General features: G+C 49.3%; 1 protein-coding gene across 1 annotated transcript; it reads left to right on the forward strand.

Annotated features, from left to right (window-relative positions):
- Positions 1-368: 368 nt before the first annotated feature.
- Positions 369-15973, forward strand: Tpm4 (tropomyosin 4). Its single transcript, XM_032918793.1, has 8 exons — positions 369-608; positions 3830-3963; positions 7569-7686; positions 8691-8761; positions 10346-10421; positions 10897-10959; positions 11037-11106; positions 14544-15973. Exons 1-8 carry the CDS (start codon positions 477-479, stop codon positions 14624-14626), a joined length of 747 nt encoding a protein of 248 aa, XP_032774684.1. The 5' UTR covers positions 369-476; the 3' UTR covers positions 14627-15973.
- Positions 15974-19755: the final 3782 nt, after the last annotated feature.

Below are 19755 nucleotides of genomic sequence, written 5' to 3' on the forward strand. Positions count from 1 at the left end.
CTCAAACTCCCAGTCCTTCTGCCTCAGCCTCCCAAAGAGTGGGCAAAGAGACCATTAAGCTGACTCGTTCCCTTCTGTGTCCCCGATTGCAAGAGCAGCTGATGTACCTCCAGAAGAAATTGAAATACAAGGAGGACGAAGTGGACAGGCACTCCAAGGACCTAATAGACGTGAAGAAGCTAGAGCAGGCGGAGAAAAAACGCCTCCCAGGTAAGTGCGCGGCCGCTGGGCCAGGCGGGGCGGGCTGCTCGGGAGGACGAGGAGCCTGCAGGGCAAAGGCGGCCAGCCATGCCTACGTCAGCCACCCCCTGACCCCCCACCCGGTGCTGACGTCGCGGCCGGCCGGGGTGACCTCATCGGCCCGACAGCAGGGCCGGGGGGCGGGGAGAGGCGGGGGCGGCCCCGGCGTGGCCAAGGCTCGCGGGCCCGGGCGCAGCCGCCCAGCTGTCGCCTGAGCCCAGTGGAGCGAGTGAGCTATGGCCGGCCTCAACTCACTGGAGGCGGTGAAGCGCAAGATCCAGGCCCTGCAGCAGCAGGCGGACGACGCAGAGGACCGTGCGCAGGGCCTGCAGCGCGAGCTGGATGGCGAGCGCGAACGGCGCGAGAAAGTGAGAAACTGGGACCCGCGACCCCCCGCCCGATCCCAGCTTTCGTCCCGCGCGCTCCCTAGCCTGCGCCGCGCTCCCTTGCGCCCTCTTTTCTTCCCAGCTCCGCGCGCTTCCAGCTTCCCCTCCCTCGGTCCTCCGCCTTGGTCATCCACATCCGTAGACCCCGGAGCCCCGTACGCTGGTGGGGCAGGAACTGGGGAGTTGCGGGAAACAGTTCTGCGCGGGGCTCTCCGGAGCGGTGGGGCAGATGCCGCGCTCCCATTGTCTGCGGCTGGACCAAGGTGGGGGCGGGGGCAGCGCGCGCGCTCGCTCCTTCGCGCCCGAACTTTCCCGGCATGTCCCTAGGGTGCGGCCGCGACGTGTCCGCTGAGGGCGGGGTGGGGGTAGGAGAATTCGGACGCTGGCCTGCAGGAAACGCACCACCAACACCACCCTGTGTCCCCAAGCCCCAGGGAATACCCACTAGGGGGCCTGTCCACCGCAGATACTAGAGCGCCCACTGTATGCGCCTTCCCTGAGAGTCCAGGGACCCGGGTGCAGGAATAGTTTGGAAAGAGGAACGGGCCTCCGCGCCTCCTCTTCATCCTTGGGTCAAGCCCGGGGCCAGAGAGGGATCTGGGTTCTAACCCTAGCTCTGGCACCTACAAAGCATTCGATTCGTGTCTCCCAAGAGTCCGCTAGAGGTGGATGGGAAGACAAAACTACGGAGAGGCATTCCACACGGTTCCGGGGTACAGAGAGCCCCTAGCTGGTGTAGTAGAGCGGCATTTGCTAGCGAAGGAGACTCACAGCCAAGGGAGGGGTGTTCTGTGATCGCCCAGGTTCCCTGAAGCCTGAGTGTGGGAACTCAGGGCGGGGACCCTAGAAACTGAAAGGCCAGGTGGAGTTGGCAGCACAGGCACCGCCTGGACTCCTCCCAAGACTGCCTGGGCGACAGCCCGGTCTGGGTGGAAGCCTTGAATCCCTCAAGTACGGCTCGGGCTGGAGGAAGCCTCAGAACCGGGCGGAAGCTCTGCACAGTAGCTGTTCTGGCTTCTCAAATGCCCGTCCCACCCTAGACATCTCCAAAATGGCTTCGAGACTCCAGCCAAGCGAGGAATTTGGCGGCCGGGGGGGGGGTGGGAGGTGGCGCGCGGGTGGGGGGTTGTAAAACTTTGGGGCTTCTTTAAAAGTTCGTGTGGCAGAGCATGCTTCTTTTGGTTGTAGAAAGACACCTCAAGTTGATTCTGGGCCAGAAGCACCCAGATCAGAAGTGGGGTGGGGGTCTGTATGGCCGACTTCTGGGCCTGTATCCCAACAGCTGGTTTCATTTAGATTTTTGTGTGATTAACCGACGTCTTCCTGTTGCTTGGCCACAAGTAGCTCGCAAGCCTCTTTTACCTTATAAGGGAAACCCTTTGTAGCCCGTGGAAGGCTTTGATTGCAGGAAGGGGCGGAGCTCAAGATGACTCTGTGTGTGTGTGTGTGTGTGTGTGTGTGTGTGTGTGTGTGTGTGTGTGTGTGTCTTGTGTGTGCTTCTGTTCATGCATAGTTGTGGACGACAGCTCTTTCGATTTTTTTAAAGAGTTGAAAACATGCCAGTGTGTGTGTGTGTGTGTGTGTGTGTGTGTGTGTGTGTGTTGTGTGTGCTTCTTCTGTTCATGCATAGTTGTGGACGACAGCTCTTTCGATTTTTTAAACAGTTGAAAACATGCCAAGATTCAAAGTGTGCCTCTTCAGTCTTCAGTTCTTTTCCTTTTCTCCGAGCCGACTCATGAATGAGGAAACTCAGTGTGACTGTGGAAGTGATTACTACATTGGGTGTGGCCTTGAGCCCCTGCAGCCCAGGCTACTTTAGAGGCTGCGCTGTCACTGAATGGTGGAATGCTTGCTTAGTAAGCACAACACCCTGAGGGTCCCTTCTCCAGGACTGGGTGAGCTGGATGAGGTAGTACATTCCTACACTTGAGAGAGGTTGAGGCAGGGGAATCAGAAGTTAGGGTCAGACTTGGTAGTTGAAGGCCAACCTGGGCTTCATGAAACCATAACTCAAAAAAACGACCCAAAGCTCCCCACCTACTGCAGATGGGTTCAGGATGGGGTACATTTTTTAGAAAATGGCAAAAGTTAACAGTAAAGGTGCTTGCCACTAAGGCTGGTGACCTGAGTTCAGTCCCGAAGACCCACATTGTGGGAGGAGACAGACCCAAGACACACAGCACGTGTTGGTGTTAGGGGAGGATGGACACAGATCACACACTTGGGGCAGGGGTCCTCTGTATATTAACAGGCACCCTGGTCTTGTTCTTTTACTTTCCCTGCTGTATAAACTGAGGCAGAGAGGGGCCACTGGGTTTTATAGCTGCCCCCCATGTAGTGGTTATCCCTGAAAGGAAGCTGGCAGCCTAGTTTCTCCTCATGAAGTTCACGAACCCACACACTGTTTTAAAATGTGCGTGCTGGGAACCCAACCTCAGGTCCTTATGCTGGGCAGCAAGTGCTTTTACCCACTAAGCCTACTCCCCAGCCCCCCCTCTTTCTGGTATTTTGACAGAGATCTTACTGTATAATAGTTCAGGCTGGCCTGAAACTCTTTGTCCTTTGACTTCAATTTCCTGGAGCTGGGATCATAGGTGTGTCACCATGCCCTGCTAATTAGGTCTCCATGTGACCAACTTTCCATGATCCTTCTTAAGGGTGGCCACCCCTCGGTGACAGGTCACTAAGTCACGAAACAGAACCACTGCACTGATGGGAACCCGCTCGTCCCCATCTGTAAGGTGGGTGAGACTTGAAGATAAAACAGTATCAGGGCCAGCAAGTTTTCTCAGTCATTCAGGTGTGTGTTCCCCAGAGCGACTGGGCGCTGGGCCTCGGCTTGCGTCAGCACCCAGGGAGCCTGAGGCCCCAGGATCCCTGAGTCCAGGAGTTGGATACCAGTCTGGCCAATGCAGGAGGCCCTGTGTCACAGATCAATAATTTTAAAAATCCAATGCAAATGAGTAGGAGTTCCCTTGAGCCTGGGTCCCTGGGTGGGCTGTGGCTGGATATCAGGGTTACTGGGGGGAGGGGAGGAGGCTGCATGCCAGCTTGCCTCTTCTTTTTTTTTTTTCTTTTTTTCCCCGGAGCTGGGGACCGAACCCAGGGCCTTGCGCTTCCTGGGCAATCGCTCTACCACTGAGCTAAATCCCCAACCCCTCAGCTTGCCTCTTCTTAATCTGGGTGTGTATCTAACTTTCCAGGCTGAAGGAGATGCGGCCGCCCTCAACCGCCGCATCCAGCTGGTGGAGGAAGAGCTGGACCGGGCTCAGGAGCGACTGGCCACAGCCCTGCAGAAGCTGGAGGAGGCAGAGAAGGCTGCTGACGAGAGTGAGAGGTAGGCTGCTTCTGCCTGTGGAAGACTTGGGGGCGGAGCCAGATGTGGTGGAGCATACCTGTGGGTTCAGTGCTGAGGCCAGCCTGGGCTACATGAAGGCTTTCCTGACTTTAAAGAGATGTGTGTGAGGGCTAATGGCTCAGTATTTAAGTGCTGCTTAACTCTCCACCACCCACTTGAAAGCCAGTGTGGTTACACAGGAGCACTCGGGTTTGCTGCCTGCCAGCCTACCTCCAGGTTCAGTGAGAGATCCTGTCTCAAGGGGGTGAGACAGAAAGTGACAGAGCTGGGGACACTTGACATCCTTCTCTGGACTCCATATGCACATACACAGATGCACATAGACATGCATGATGGGGGAAGATTCTGTAATCGTACTAATGACCTTGTAATGGTGCTAATGACCTTGGCGCTGAAGGGATTGGAAGACCTGTTTGTTTTTTTTTTTTTTTTTTTTTTTTCTTTTTTTCGGAGCTGGGGACCGAACCCAGGGCCTTGAGCTTCCTAGGCAAGCGCTCTACCACTGAGCTAAATCCCCAACCACCTGTTTTTTTTAATCCAGTCCCTTTTCTGTTTTATTTTGTTTGAGGCAGGGTCTACTATGTAATGCTGGGGTGACGGATGCTTCACCATGGGCCCTGCTTGGTTTTCTTTATGAGAGCCTAGAAGGACACTTTGCAGCAGACAGAGAAAAGCAGAGATGTGCAGGCCTGGGACTAGGGCCTCGGGGTGTGGTTGCTTTCTGGGGAAGCCCGTGCGCCTCTCTTGCCCACTCTACAGGCAATCAAGTTTCTAGATGACGTGAAGAGAAGAGGAAGTAAAGATAGACTGGGCAGGCATGGCCGTGTAGACAGACTTCTATCCAAGGACCAGGGACACAGAGGCAGGGTGACCTCTGCCATGTCCCTACATGGCAGTTCCCTTTGCTGTGGCAAGCTCTAAGCTTTTGGGTGCCCACTGTATTTTGGGGACAGCGCATGCATAACCAGCCATCGCTGTGCCTGCAGCTGACTGTGCTGCTCTGGTGATATTGTGCAGCGTTTGGGCTTCCATGGGGAGCTCTATCCAACCGTCCCCAGGAGTGAGTGGCTCTGGCATGTCTTGGCTTGGGGGGCTGAGGGAAGACTGTGTGGCTGCAGAAGCTCCAGTCACAGATAATGTGGCCAGCCCAGTGCTGAGGGTTTCCCAGGGAAGGCTCCTCCCAAAAAACTGGTTTCAGATTGTGCTGCTAAGACTCTAAACCAGGCACTAGACAGCAACTAGGGACTGGGATGTCGCTCGACAGCAAATACCTGCATAGCATACATATATACATATATGTATTGTGCATGTGTGTGTGTGTGCAATATATATATATATATGTATGTGTATGTGTATACATATATGTATGTATGTGATTACTCAGTAGGTAAGGGCATTTATTGCCATGTGTGACAGCCCGAGTTCAGTTAGTGCCTGAGACCCACACTGGAGAAGGAGAGGTCCAGCCCCTCTAGGCATCTTCCACCCTCTACACAGTGTGCTGGGGTACATGCACTCGTGCACAAATAAATAAATGTAAAATTATAATAATGAATAAACCAGGCGTTTTGTCATATTCCACACTTTTAATAATGTGTGTCACCAAGCCTTGTGCCTAGTTCCTATCTTTGTATCTTGGGGGTACTGTGCAGGGCATCACTTGACCAACAGCCATCTCTCTGGTGCCCATTACCTTGTCTGTTCCGATCTGTATATCTCTGCCAGAGCAGGCTTTGCTCTGAGGCTGCTAAGCTGTTCTGGCTGCCTGAGGACATCCTTCTGACCTGGATAAACATAGGTGTCCTTCTCTGACATGCTCAGGACGGAAATACTTAGGAGTCTGGGTATCTCCAGATTCGGAGATATTTGCATAGGTATAGTGATCTATCTTAAAGGTGGGATCAGAGTCTAAACAAGGAGTTCATATGCATCCTATATCCCTTGTGTACGGGGCGTGAGGGACATTTCATGTGTTTCTAGACCTCCTTTGAACAGCGGCCTGCCACACAAGGAATTCTCTGTCCTGCGACTGTGCTCACAGGTTCAGGTTGTGGGTAGGCCTTAGTGGTATAACTTACTTCAGACTCACACTGCACTGGGTATCATAAAGGTTGTTTTGAAAGTCAGGCATGGTGGTGCAGGCCTTTCACTCTAGTAATAAAGCCAAAAGATGAAACCCTACTTCATTTTGTAGCACTTTGTGCTGCTCAGGCTGTGCCTGCCTTTCCTGTAGCCTTTGCACTCCAGGTTGTCTGTTTTGTTTCCATTCGGTTCTGGCTCTGGAAGCTTCCAGTAATTCCCCTTTCCTCCAGCATAAACATCCCGCCCATCCTGCCCATGTGTTCTTTCACCCCTGTGTGGTGTTTTGGCTCGTTGGTTTGGAGAGGTGTCTTTTTTCTTTGTTTTTGTTTTTTAATACAAATTCTCACTTTATAACCCTTGAGGGCCGGGACTAAAGGTGGGTTCACCACACAGCGCAGCCCCGACTTTATTGTTCCCTGTCTTGTTGTTCTTAATGTTGAGACAAGATCCTGTTATATAGATCGGGCTTGCCTGGTCTCAAAGGCCTGTCTCAGTCTCCCCAGTGCTGAGATGACAGCATTCGCCTGCCGGACTCCTCCAGTTCCCTCCCCACCTCAGCTGAGCCTCTGCTCTCCCTCGGCTCCTATACCAGTTCCTCAGCTCTCCTGTAGGTGTGGCTGCGCATTCCACACTGACTTGACTCTGATCCTCAGGCTTGTCTTCCTGTGAGGGATACAAAACAGGGGGCACCCTCAGAGGCCAGCCCTGCTCTGCTACTTAGCAGCTCTGTAACCTTAATCTTTCTCTGCCTTGGTTTCTTTATTTGTAAACTGGGGCGAGTAGACCCACAACGTAGTGTGATTGTAAAAGCTGGCGCATTTGCTAGTGTCTGGAGGTCCAATGGTATGGAGGTGATGCACGCCTGTCAATCTAGTGCTCCTGAATGCTGAGTGAGGTGTAGTAGTCTGGGCTAAGTAGCAAAGTCCTGTCTTCTAAGACCTAAAAATCGGGTTGTGGGGGTGGGTAGGAGTGAAGCTCAGTTGATAAGAATGCTTGCCTGGCATCCATAAAGCTGGGTTCAATGCTCAATACCACACAAGCCTATCACTCCAGCACTGAGGGGGAAGAGGCAGGAGGATCAGGAATTCACTGCAGAGTGAGTTTGAGACCAGTGTCTCAAAAAGACCATATGTGGCTGGGGAGATTGCTCTCTGGGTTAAGTTCTTGCTGCAGAAGCCTGAGAACCTGAGTTAGTATTCCTGCCGACTTCGCATTAAAAGCTATGCATGGCAGGGGGCCTGCAGTCCCGGTGCTGGAGAGGCTGAGACCAAAGGGTCCCTGGGGTTCCATGACCAGCCGGTCTACGGGGAACAGCAGGCTTCAGGTTCAATGAGAGACCTGTCAAAGATACCACGGGCTGGAGAGGAGGCTCTGAAGTTCGTCCAGACGGCTCCTCAATGAAATGAACACAGAAGTTGACCATAGGTCTTTGTCCTTCCCTGGGTGCTGGGTGGGCGCATTTGAGGACCTTGCCGTGATACCCCACCCTACCCCACTTGCAGAGGCATGAAGGTGATAGAGAACCGAGCCATGAAAGACGAGGAAAAGATGGAGATCCAGGAGATGCAGCTCAAAGAAGCCAAGCACATCGCTGAGGAGGCTGACCGGAAGTATGAGGAGGTGAGTTGGCCTATGGGATAGCCGCAGGAAGTGGGAGGAAATGGTGCTGCCGATAGGAGCCCATCGGAAGCCCACACTCAAGACGATTACCTCTGTGGGAACATCTGTGTTTCCAGACACAGCCACTTGGCTGGGAAACTGTCTTGATGGGTACCAAACAAAAGTAAGTGGTTACTTGTCCGAGCTGCTAGAGACCAAGCGATCAGCTCATTCCGCTTGTCCCATAAGCTGGATGCAGACCAGCTGGGATAAGCTGAGGGTCACGATTGCCAGGCTGACTCTGTTGTCCTTTTTTTTTTTTTTTTTTTAAATCTTCATGGACATAGAATCTCCACTAGCTCAGGCTGGCCTAGAATTTCTGTTGCCCAGGCTAGCCATGATCTCTTGACTGTCCACTGCCTCAGCTTTCCAAACGCTAGGATTATAGGTGTGAACCACTATGCCTGACTGTCTTGTTTTTGGTTTTCCAATATATATTTGTTTTGTTTTTTTTCTGAGAAAGGTTCTACTGTAATCCAGGCTGTCCTCCCTGTGTAGGAAATTATGCAGGGATGGCCTTGAACCCCTGACTCTTGCCTCCATCTCCAAAGTGCTGGGATTATAGACATGAACAAGCTGGCTGAATTTTGTTTTTAAGGAAAGGGTCTGAGGTATCTCAGGGTGGCTTCAAGATCCCTTTTATACAGCCCGGGGTAACCTTTAATTCCTTTCTCCTGCCTCTGCCTCCCAAGTGCTGGAATTAGAGGTCACCATGCCTAGTTTTGTTTTGGTTTTGAGACCGGGCCTCCCAAACAGAAGGACAAGGGTCCCCACCACAACGGGCTCTTGTACTTCTTCCCTCTGTGCCCAGGTGGCTCAACTCGACCTTTCCCTCCCCTGCCTCACTGTGGGACCTGGGATGTTCCATCTCTTGTGGACTCCGGAGCTCTTGGATTTGGAGGGACCAGCGTCTGCAGGGATGGATGGTAGTGGGCATGGGTCTCAGTTGTTCTTCTGACTTTCAGGTTGCTCGTAAGTTGGTCATCCTGGAGGGTGAGCTGGAGAGAGCAGAGGAGCGGGCGGAGGTGTCTGAACTGTAAGTGGCAGAACGGGCCTGAGCTGCTCATCTGGCTCCAGGCAGAGGACGGGTAGTGGGCTGTGCTGGCTGGGAACTGCTTGTGGCTGGGGCCTCTGAGGCTCAAGAGTTTCAGCATTCAGAGTTCAGGGCTCACCCACCCTTTGGTCATTGGCTGACAGAACAGCTGCTGCTGCTGATTCTTACTAACAAGGGAAGCTTTCCTGCATCCTCTTCCCACCAAGATACTGTGCAGTTGAGACCCCAGGACAGCATAGAGGCCCCAAGTTTCCTTCTCCCAGCAAAGCCTACTGCTGGGCCTGCCTGCCTGCCTGCCTTTCTTTCTCTCTTTCTTTCTCTTTCTTTCTTTCTTTCTTCCTTCCTTCCTTTCTTTCTTTCTTTCTCTCTTTCTTTGTTGTTGTTTTGTTTTGTTTCTTTGTTTTGCTTTTTGTTTCTTTGAGACAGGGTCTCGTGGCCTGGAATGCCTGATCTTCTTGTCTCTGACTCATGCACTACCACACTGAGTTTTTTAATTTTTGTTTTTCCCAATTTTATTCATAGATTTATAAACACACACACATCATACCTTAATTACAACTCACCCTCTTAACTCCCTCCCACAAACCCCCTTTTCCTCACCTCCTAAGTTTGATTTCTGTGACCCTACTGCAGTGTATCTATGACTAGCATGAGCACAGATAGGGGTTATTTACCGAGCAAGGCGACTTGCTGAGAAGTTATACCACTGAGAAATGTGTCTCCTCCTCCCCCGGAGACCATTACTGCAGATAGCTACCTGGGGAGGGTAGCCCGAATGAGCCATCCCTCCTCGTGACGGAATGTTGACAGGCCCCATCCCCTGCAGGTCTTGTGTAGGCAGTCACTAGCCCTGTCCCTTGCAGAAGATGGCGTTCCACAGCCCTGCTGCCCATTTGCAAGCTGCCCATGTTCTTCCACCGACTCACATTTTCTCACTGTTCCTTGTCGGCTGTTTTGAAATTTTTAAGACAGAGTTTTTCTGTGTAGCCAAGCTGGCCTGGAACTTGGGATCCTCCTTTGCACATCAAGCCAGGCCATTTGGTCCTCACAGAATGCTGTCCGTAGGTGGCAGATACTCCACAAGTATTTCAGGGCGTGGCTTCTGATATTGCTATTGGTACCTGACACATTCCGGTGGAGACAACTCAGCTACAATGTCACAGGTCCCAACAGACAAAACACTCCTCCTCCTTGGCCTTGGACCAAGGATTCAGCTCCAAGGAGAGCCCGGAAGGCTGGGAGCACCCTGGTTTCACAGATGCATTCTAGGCTTGCTTCCTGGAGTGTCCTGTGAACTCTGAATGCCACCTCCCACCTCCCACCATTGTCTATTTGCACACCTTCCTGAGAAAACCCAGCCAGTCACAGATTTCACAAGTCCCTGTTGCCTCATCCCTGGCAGATGCCCAGGTTGCTTTGCAAACCCTCCAAATGCCCTCCTGCCCTGATTCTGCCTGTGCCCTGCAGGAGAGGGTAGGATAAGCTCCCAGCCGTGGGGGTTGCGGGGGTGGACTTGCTGGAAGGGGATTGCCTCCATGACAGCAAATCTTTTCTGCTTTGGTGCAGAAAGAGTAGCGACCTGGAAGAGGAGCTCAAGAACGTAACTAACAATCTGAAATCACTGGAGGCTGCTTCTGAAAAGGTGGGATGCAGGGAAACTTGGTACATTTTGTTCTGTCCAGGTGACCTGGCGTGTGCCAGGGTATTGGTGTGCAGGCCTTTGTCAATGGGAGTAGTACTGAGGCTGAGTCTCTCACCTGAAGCTCATCTCGTCTAGTTAGCCAGCTTATTCCATCACCACAGAGGGCACCACACCCATCCAGCTTTTATGTGGATGCTGGGGTCCTCGCTGCCAGGCAAATGCTTCACTCCCTGAACCATCTCCCCAGCTCCTTCCTTTCCTGAAGTATTTATTTCATGTGTGTAAGTGCATGTATGTCTGCACTGCAGGGCAGGGTGTCAGATCCCCTGGCACTGAACTTACAAATGGTTGTGAGCCTCCATGTGGGTACTGGGTCCTGAACCCCAGCCCTCCATAAAAGCAACAAGAGCCCTTAACCTATCTCCAGCCTCTTTCCCTCTTTTAAGAACCACCTTTTGGGTTTTCTTTCCTATAGTATTCTGAAAAGGAGGATAAATATGAAGAAGAAATCAAGCTTCTGTCTGACAAACTGAAAGAGGTGAGTGACCACACCCAGCTACACCCACATTTTCGGGAGCTAATCTGAAACAGGGTAGTGACGCTTTTCTTCCCTAGGCTGAGACCCGAGCTGAGTTTGCGGAAAGGACAGTTTCTAAACTGGAGAAGACAATCGATGACCTGGAAGGTAGGAATCTCCATTTCTCTAAGTGACATGAAAGTTGAGTGAGGAGGTCTGAGGAGGGACAGAGCTGGGCTTTGTTTCGAGTGAGGTCTTCAGAATTCTCACAGAGATGCCTTGCATATTTTAAATGCCTCCAGTTCTTGCTGGCCTCTCTCCCAGAGGCAGGGCTTATCTTAGTGTGAGGAAAGAGAAAAAAGGAGGCTGCAGGACCTCAGTTCCCCAGGGAACACAACTCAGCATTTCCTGAAGTGACTGTGTTACTCTTCATGATAGAGCATGGAAATTCCAGACGCTCAGGGCTGGGATCCTCCAGGCTGTCTCATCCAGGAAGGGAGACTCATTCTTTACATCTTTGTCCATATAAGGGAAAATGCTCCATTCCGAAGGATGACCTATGGCAGGATGATTAAGCTCTCAGAAGCCATCTTGGCCCCGGGGGGATGGCAGTGGGGTTATTTATCTTGAGATGGGTCTTAAGAGTGTAAGCCAGGCCAGCCTTGCCTCTGCCTCCCATGTGCTGGGATTAGAAGTGTGTGCCACCGCCCAGCTCCCCATTATTGCAAGGGCTCATCTAGGCTACTCCTGTTCAGAAGCCCAGACCTGTTTGACGTGGCACTCAACTTCGTCTTGGTTCACACTGTGTTCTCACTACTCTCGTTTGTCTATTCTCAACCCTCTATCCTATTTCTTCAACCCCCTTCCTGGGGACACTACCCTGTAGACGGAGTGCCCAGAAGCTCCGGTAAATAGCTATCAGGAAGGATGTGAACCATTTCTCAGTGACACGACCTCTCTCTGAGGGTAGTGGGGGTCACCTTGGATGCCAGCCATCTCCAGGTGAACTGGCTCTGGTGCCTAGGAGCTCCAGGGAACCCACCTTCTGGTGTGAACTTCAGCCTTTTCCCCATGTGTCTGACTGACCGAAATGACAACAGGCCATCTTTATCTTCTGTCCTTGCCGCCTTGTCTTTGAGCTGGAATCGGGTGCCTTTATCATGGCCTGGAAAGGGGTGGGCAGTTGGCTCTCTGTTCCTCACAGATTAAACTCTCTTTACCAAAAGGAAACTGAGGCCCACTGGTCCTTTTCTGAAAATAAGGAGACAATCTGGCATGGTTCCTCAAACACAACACTAGCTCACCAGGATGGCAGTGCAGTCATTGTTTCTTAATGGAGAGTGTCTGAAATTGAGTCAGCCCTTGATTGGGGTCCAGGCTATGAATTCCAGTGGTTGCTTGCACTCTTATGTGACATTTACCCTAACCCATTTTGTAAGCTGGGCAGTGGTTGTACACGCCTTTAATCCCAACTTGGGAAGCAGGGGCAGGCGGATCTGAGTTCAAGAACAGCCAGGTCTACAGAGGGCAATGCCATGCAGAAACACTGGGGATGAATGGGTGGGCATTTTTTAAACCCTACCCCCCATACACCTTGCTTTGCATAAGCCCTGGGACAGATCACTGGCCTTGCTCGGGACTGGGGTACTTTTATTGTTTGCTCAGTATTTCCCTGAGAAATTTCCAGACACGAATAGCCTCCACCCTTTGAAATATACCTTCCTATCTGTCTAATAATTGTACTGGAGCCCTACAAGAGTTCAGTCCCCTCTTGTTGTCTAACTGAGCTGTGTTGAGGGTCTCGAGGACAGGGAGTACTTTGGGGGTTGGGGTGAGGCCCTTTCATCTCAGACTTGATTAACAACACTTGCTAGAGAGGCCAGGCCAGACCTGGGTTGCAGCTCACCTCCACTACTGGAACTGTGCAACACTGAGCATGCCACTTAGCTTTTCTGTAAAACAGAGGTGCAGTCTGGGTCACCAGAGAGTTGCCTAAGAACATGGACAGCTGGCTCAAAAGAGCATCCAGGTAGTAAGTCTTCACACAGCCAGGTCACAGTAGTTTGTACCATGAAGGCTTCTATTGCTGTAGAGACTGCCGTCTTCTGCAGTCTAAGCTGTTTTTCTTTCTGAAAATTTCCAGGTTGATCTTATCACAGTTTAGGAAGCTGTTTGCTTTCTTCCAGAACTTTAATGACCCCTGTCACGCACGCAAACCAGTTTTCCCTCATGCTTAGTCATGCAGAGCTCCCCATGGCTTTTTAAAATTATTGTATTTATTTACCTGCTTGGTGGTGTAGAACACACACACACGTGCCACCGTGCACACATGTGGGGACAGATGTAGGACAACTCAAAGGGATCGAGTCTCTCCTTCCACCATGTGGGTCCTGGGGATGGAACTCAGGTCTTCAGGCTCTGCAGCAGACACCTTGACCTGATGGGCCATCTCACAAACTGCCCTTTTATTTTCCTCTTTAAGTTTTACTTAATCAACACAGTTATGGAATAGTTTTCCTGCTGTCGTAAGTTGCAGTCTTGTGTTATTTACCTGGGATTTGCCTGCGTTGCCAGGGGCACCCTGAGAGTAAACACTGTAGCCGCCCCAGGTACTCCAAAGGATAAATGGTTGTAGGATTTACACTTTCCTAACAGATGCATAAGCCATCTGTATCTGGGAGCAAAGCTCAGCACCTCTGCAATTCTGAAGCTTGTCTCAGTTCTCATAAGGCATCTGTCAATCGCACACACTGTGGTGCTCTCCCCACCTCATAGAGGGGCAGACGTAAGACCTAGAAAGGTTAAATGACTCCAGTGATGCACCTTAGGGCTTCAGTCCTAGTGCTCTCGCTGGCTCGTGGACGGCTGAATTTATTTGGGAAGGAAAGCACAGCACAGTAAGTTAAGTTTTACCAAGGCAGGAAAGTTTAGTTTGTATATTGCATTTTATGCAACATTTGAGATGTTAAAATTTTATTTGTAGTTTGCTTGTTGGGGAGGTGCACATGTGCCATGGTTCATATGTGGAGGTCAGAAACTGGTTGTAGGAGTCTGTTCTCTTCCCACTGCGTGAATCCCAGGAATAAAACTGATTATCAGTCCTGGCAGCAAGTGCCTTTTCTTGATGAGAAGCCAGACCTGGTATTTTTCTTTGGGTTTGGGGTGGTATTGTGACAAGGTCACATACAGCCCAGGTTGGCCTCGAATTGACTGTAGCCCAGGGCGGCCTCTGCCTCCTGATCCTCCGGCCTCCTTCCATGCTGGGTTGTCTAGTATGCATCACAAAGCCAGGCTTTTTCTGGACACTTGTTTTTTTTTGTTTTTGAGACATGATCTGGTGAGATCACAGCTCTGGCTGGCCTGGAACTTGCTGGGTAGATCAGGCTGGTCACCTGCCTCCTGAGTGCTGGGATTCAGATAATGCACCAGCATTCCCAGCCTAATGTCCCATACTGTCTTGTTTGCTCTTTGATCCCTATTACTCTGTGGTATTCTGTGAGATTCTTAGCTGTGTCTTTCACTGTCACAGCTTGAGCTGACCAGTTTCCCTTCCCTTAACAAAGATGCTTATTAATTCATTTTTTCTCTGTCTTAATCTTTACCAGAAAAACTTGCCCAGGCCAAAGAAGAGAACGTGGGCTTGCATCAGACACTGGACCAGACACTAAACGAACTTAACTGTATATAAACCAAACCAGAGGAGTCCTGTCTTGACACCAACTCCACTCCAGAGAGTGCACCCTGTCTTCCTCTCTTATAAGAAGTTCCGCTTACTACCATGTCTCCACCTTGCTGGAAAGGCCAAGCAGAAAATGAATTCATGACCAAACATTCTGTGTTAGACAAGCTTTGAGCACCAGTTAAGTTTAATCCTTCCTTTTCCATTCAAATGGCACCAGCTTCTTTGGCTATTCTTATTCTTAAATTGCATTTATTCCTAAAACGGGCAGGGAATTTCACACTGCGTATAGCTGCTTAAGGCTGAGGGCATTTGGTTCTCGGGGAATTAGTCAGCCCCACACCTTGAAACACAGGCTCAAGTATCTAATTGTAGCTGGTCGCTGCTGGGGAAGTTTGTGAGGCTAGGGGTTGTTGCAAGAAAACATGTAGAAATTTTCCACCCAGAGCAAAAATTAAAAACCGTCTATGGGAAGTCATAAAGCACAACTAGATTGGCCCGATCTAACTGAGTCTGTTCCACACTCCCCCGTGGAGAACAGATTTATTTACTTCAGCTTTCCAGGTGAGAATGCTGGGGTGATCACTGCTGCCCATGTGCCTTCCGATCGAGCTTTAATGCTGTTCGGTGTACACATTCCCTTCACTCCAGAATTGTTCTTTGAGGAGCAAGTGTCTTATTCCAGGACTTCTCTGCCATGGTCTAACCATACGCTCAGCAGGGAATATGGCAGAGTCCAACCCTTTTCAGATCAGTCCTGTCTGGATCAAGACTGCTAGCAAAGCCAGGTACCAGCGCTACACAGCGAGACTCTGTCTCAAATAATACAAAGGTTGCCAGCCATCAGTACATTGATGCCAAGGGTTAGGCAACAAAGGGTCTCTCCAGCCGCAAAGTTGTGATAGAAAAAGAAATTGGCTTAACTTCATCTCCATTGTTCAGGGAACAAGAAATGGGAGCTTGAGTTTGCTGAGACTTGAATTCCTTTGGGAATGACACTAATAGAGACCGAGAACTCCTGACTGAACTGGACGTGGAGCGCTCTAGAGGCTGCACATATTTTTTGGCTTTGTAGTTTTGCTTTTTCAGTTAACATCTCACTGAAACATTCCACATTCCCCAGAAGTGTGGGGCCACCTCGAGTTTACAGTGCTGACGGAGAGTCACCTGCTTCTAGCTTATCTGAACCCTGCCCCTCACTCCTATTTATTAAGCATCACACTACCAGGGAGATGAACTTTTAGCAAACTGTGCAATTGATAAAATCTACTCTGTTCTTTAGATTCTTGCGATTGTATCATACGTAATGGTATCACTTTTTCTACATTTTGGTCAAATAAATTTTTGCATAAATAATGTGTGTGGGTTTACTCTTTTAGTTGACAATTTTGTAGGTATATATGATACATTCTGGTTATTACGCATACACATTCTCATCTTTTTTTTTTTTAAGATTTATTCATTTATTATATATAAGTACACTGTAACTGTCTTCAGATACACCAGAAGGGGGCATCAGATCCCATTATAGATGGTTGTGAGCCACCATGTGGCTGCTGGGAATTGAACTCAGGACCTCTGGAAGAGCAGTCAGTGCTCTTAGCTGCTGAGCCATCGCTCCAGCCCACATTCTCATCTCTTTACCCATCCCTGTTTATCCTACCTCCATCCATACCAGCCTCTCATTTTGGTTTTGCTTCGCTCTACATTTACTTAAATATGGCTGTGACTGTGAGTTTGAGACATTCACAGGAGCCTGGCAGGATTCAACTGGCAGGTACACAACTGAAAGCAGTGACTACCCCCCTCCCTTTTTCTAAATCGATCATCAAAATAGTTCTGCAGGATGGGGGCCCCAAGCCCCTCCTCTATTAACACCTAGCTACTGTCTGAACAACTTTGGTTCAAGCTCAGAGAGTAGCTTCCTTTTGCCTTACACGGTGACTTCATGATAGCAATCTCCATACTTCAGATGGGTGCACATGGCCTCTGCTACGCAGAATGTCTGGCCCCTTGTGAGTTTTAGCCCTTCCTAAGCTGAACTGAGCCAAATGGGAAGGATTCTAATAGACAATACAGTGGTTCTCAATGAGTGGTAACCTTTGGGGTTAAACAACCCTTTCACAGAGGTTGTATATCAGACATTTACATTACAATTCATAATAGCAAATTAGCTATGTATTATGGTTGGGGGTCACAACATTGGGAAGGTTGAGAACCACTGAGATGGTAGAAAGGTTTATGCTGTTGTAGTTAGGAGAAATCTAAGGCCTGTTGGGATCAGGTTTTTCCTGTGTTGCACATACAAGCCAAGCAGAAAATAGAAGAGTGAAAGGGAGGCTGGATCCACATGATCCAAACTTAAACTGATCAGAAATGTAAGTAAATAGCAGTATCAGGAAAATGATTAACATCTATTTCCAAAAATACTATGGCTGGTTGGTTTTAGAGGCGAAGGCAAGGTGGGTAAATATCACTGAACCAGGATAGGACCTGGCAGAATGGCTCAGGGTGAAAATGCCTTCTGTGCAAGACTGACCACCAGAACTGGATCCCTGCCTTAGTAGAAGATGAGAACCAACTCCCAAAGGATGTCTTCAGTGCCGGAAAGATGGCTCAACAGCAAAAATCACTTCTGCTCCTGCACAAACCTGGGTTTGGTTCCCAGCACCAACACTGAGCAGCTTGCAACTGGCTAACACCAGTTTCAGAGAATCCAGCTTCTGGCCTCAAAAGGGCACTTGTGCTTACAATACACACAGAGATAAGCAGGTATATGGTATACACATAAGATAGATGTCCTCTGGGCTCCATGGCATGCATGCACCTCTGTCCACACATGACCATCTGGGATGGCAGTTGTTATAAAGAGGAAGTGATTCTTCCTGTTTGGCTGTGCGATAAGGACATAGAGCAAGACCCTGTTTATCACTACAGTTTCACTACCACAGTTGCCTTAGTGTTGTGCTTCAAAACCTTAACTTTAAGAGGCAGATAAGGGATTGAAGAAAATGAGTAATTTTTCCGTTAGTGTTGCAAGCTAGCCTAGACTGGAGAACTTGGCTCCAAAAGAGAATCAAGTGGGGTTGTACATACCCTCAGTCCCAGCACTCAGGAAGTAAGAGGCAGGCAGATCTAAGTTCCAGGCCAGCCAGAGATAAAACTCTCTCCTTTAAGATCCCATCCCAACCCAGCTCCGAAAAAGAAAAGGAAAAAAAAAAAAAAAAAGATCCCATCCCAAAAGAGAAACAAAAGCTATCAAAACATTAATGCAAAGTGCAAAACATTTTAAACCAAATATAATTAAGAGTTTCTGGCTGGGATTTAGCTCAGCGGGTAGAGCGCTTACCTAGGAAGCGCAAGGCCCTGTTCGGTCCCCAGCTCAAAAAAAAGAACCAAAAAAAAAAAAAAAAAAAAAGAGTTTCTCTAGTCCAAGTGGACACTGTGAGCTTGAATGATAAAGAAAATGTCTTCAAATTGCATAATCCTCTCCTGAGTGCCACACAAACACTGATACTACCACACCAAAGCTTCATGTAGGTTTTTTTCCTTCATCCCACTGGGATGAATTCTAACTAAACTCAGATAGTTTTGGTCACCTTTGTGCCCAAAAGTATCAGCTTAACACTACTATGGGAGAATTGGAGCCAATGAAGCTAATCTCAGGTGTGACTATTGCTAATTGAAAACTTTTCCCAGTATCCCTGGTGAGGACTTGGAATGTAGTCAGGTTTGGCAAGCTTTGACAGACTCTAAGAAGGCTGAAATAACAAGAAGGGTCCAGTGTTTTCTGACTTGTCCCAGTCTTGAGGAGTCCCCCAGGATATTAGGTAACCATTAAGAATGAGCACACCAGAGTGGACTCTAAAGTGGACAGGGAAGAATGTGATGATGTGGCTGCGGTAATGGAAATGGATTTAAATGACTTTAAGAGCCAGGATGTGGGCTAGGAGGATGACATAATCAGTAATGTGCTTGCTAAGCAAGCATGAGTACCTGAGTTCAATCGTTAACATTCATGTGAAAAAGCCAGGCATGGCAGTCTGCATCTATAAACCCAGCACTGGGGAGATGCAGACAGGAGGCTGTCTATAGCTCTCTGGCCAGCCAGGTTAGCCTAACTGGAAAGCTGCAGATTCAGTGAGCAATTCTGTCTCAAACCATAAGGTGGAGAGTGATTGAGGAAGACACCTGACAAAGTCAACCTCTAGCCTACACACACAAATGCAGACACATAAACACACACATGCACAGTAATACACACAAAGACAGATATAGACAGAATTAGGACATGAGAAAGATAATAAAAAGTGTCAAAAATTATCTCAGTTTCATTTATAATTTAGAACAAGCTAGTGTGGATAATGACCAGAAAGCAATTAAACACGGGCAATGGATGGGTGATTTGCTTAACACTATTTGCTCATTTATTTTGTGCGTGTATCAGTCTGGGCATGTAGTGCATGCCATCAGCATGTTTATAGGGGGCAGAAAACAGCTGAGAGAATTAAGCCTCTTCTACCACCTAGGGTTTTTTTTTTTCTTCAGTATATTTACTAAAAATACTGAGTGATGGTTGGGGTGAGGGTTAGGTCAGCATGGCCACATAGATGAGGAAGGGAAGTTCTGAATGGAGGAGACAGCGTGCTCACTAAACTTCCACTTTATCTTCTCTGGGTCCTGCTTCCGCCTGCCAATCTTGATGCACAACATCAAAGCAGATTATTGGCACTGTGCCCTCCCCTCCCTTCCACACTGGCTACCTTGAATCCTCACCACACAGAGCTTAAGAAACTAATTCAAGCTGTCACTGCTAATCCTGAGATCCACCAGAGAAAACCAATTCCACCACTTTATGTCAAATTTGAAGCAAGCTTTATTAAATATTAAATACTGACCAAAAGATGGACTTGGATCAGGATCATTCCCAGGAATTTCCCAGCTGAGAAGGGCAGCAGCCACGTGTTGCTTGGGGCTTATAAAGACAAAACTATAGGCTACCATACTTTCCAATGAATTACAACTCCTAGCATTCCACAGGAAGTTACCTGTTCCTTGGGCAGGAGGTGTTTACAGGTGAATTTTGGGTATTACAGTTACATTTGGTGGCAAGCACCTTTAATCCACAGAGCCATCTC

This window comes from Rattus rattus, chromosome 13 (genome assembly GCF_011064425.1).
Source record: "Rattus rattus isolate New Zealand chromosome 13, Rrattus_CSIRO_v1, whole genome shotgun sequence".
Classification (NCBI taxonomy): domain Eukaryota; kingdom Metazoa; phylum Chordata; class Mammalia; order Rodentia; family Muridae; genus Rattus; species Rattus rattus.

Bases quoted from the DNA above. Each gene is read 5' to 3' on its own strand.
- Tpm4 (XM_032918793.1), top strand. From the start codon at position 477: ATGGCCGGCCTCAACTCACTGGAGGCGGTGAAGCGCAAGATCCAGGCC. The intron at 10,422-10,896 runs GTGGGATGCAGG...TCTTTCCTATAG, and splicing joins TGGAGGCTGCTTCTGAAAAG to TATTCTGAAAAGGAGGATAA. The intron at 11,107-14,543 runs GTAGGAATCTCC...AATCTTTACCAG, and splicing joins GACAATCGATGACCTGGAAG to AAAAACTTGCCCAGGCCAAA.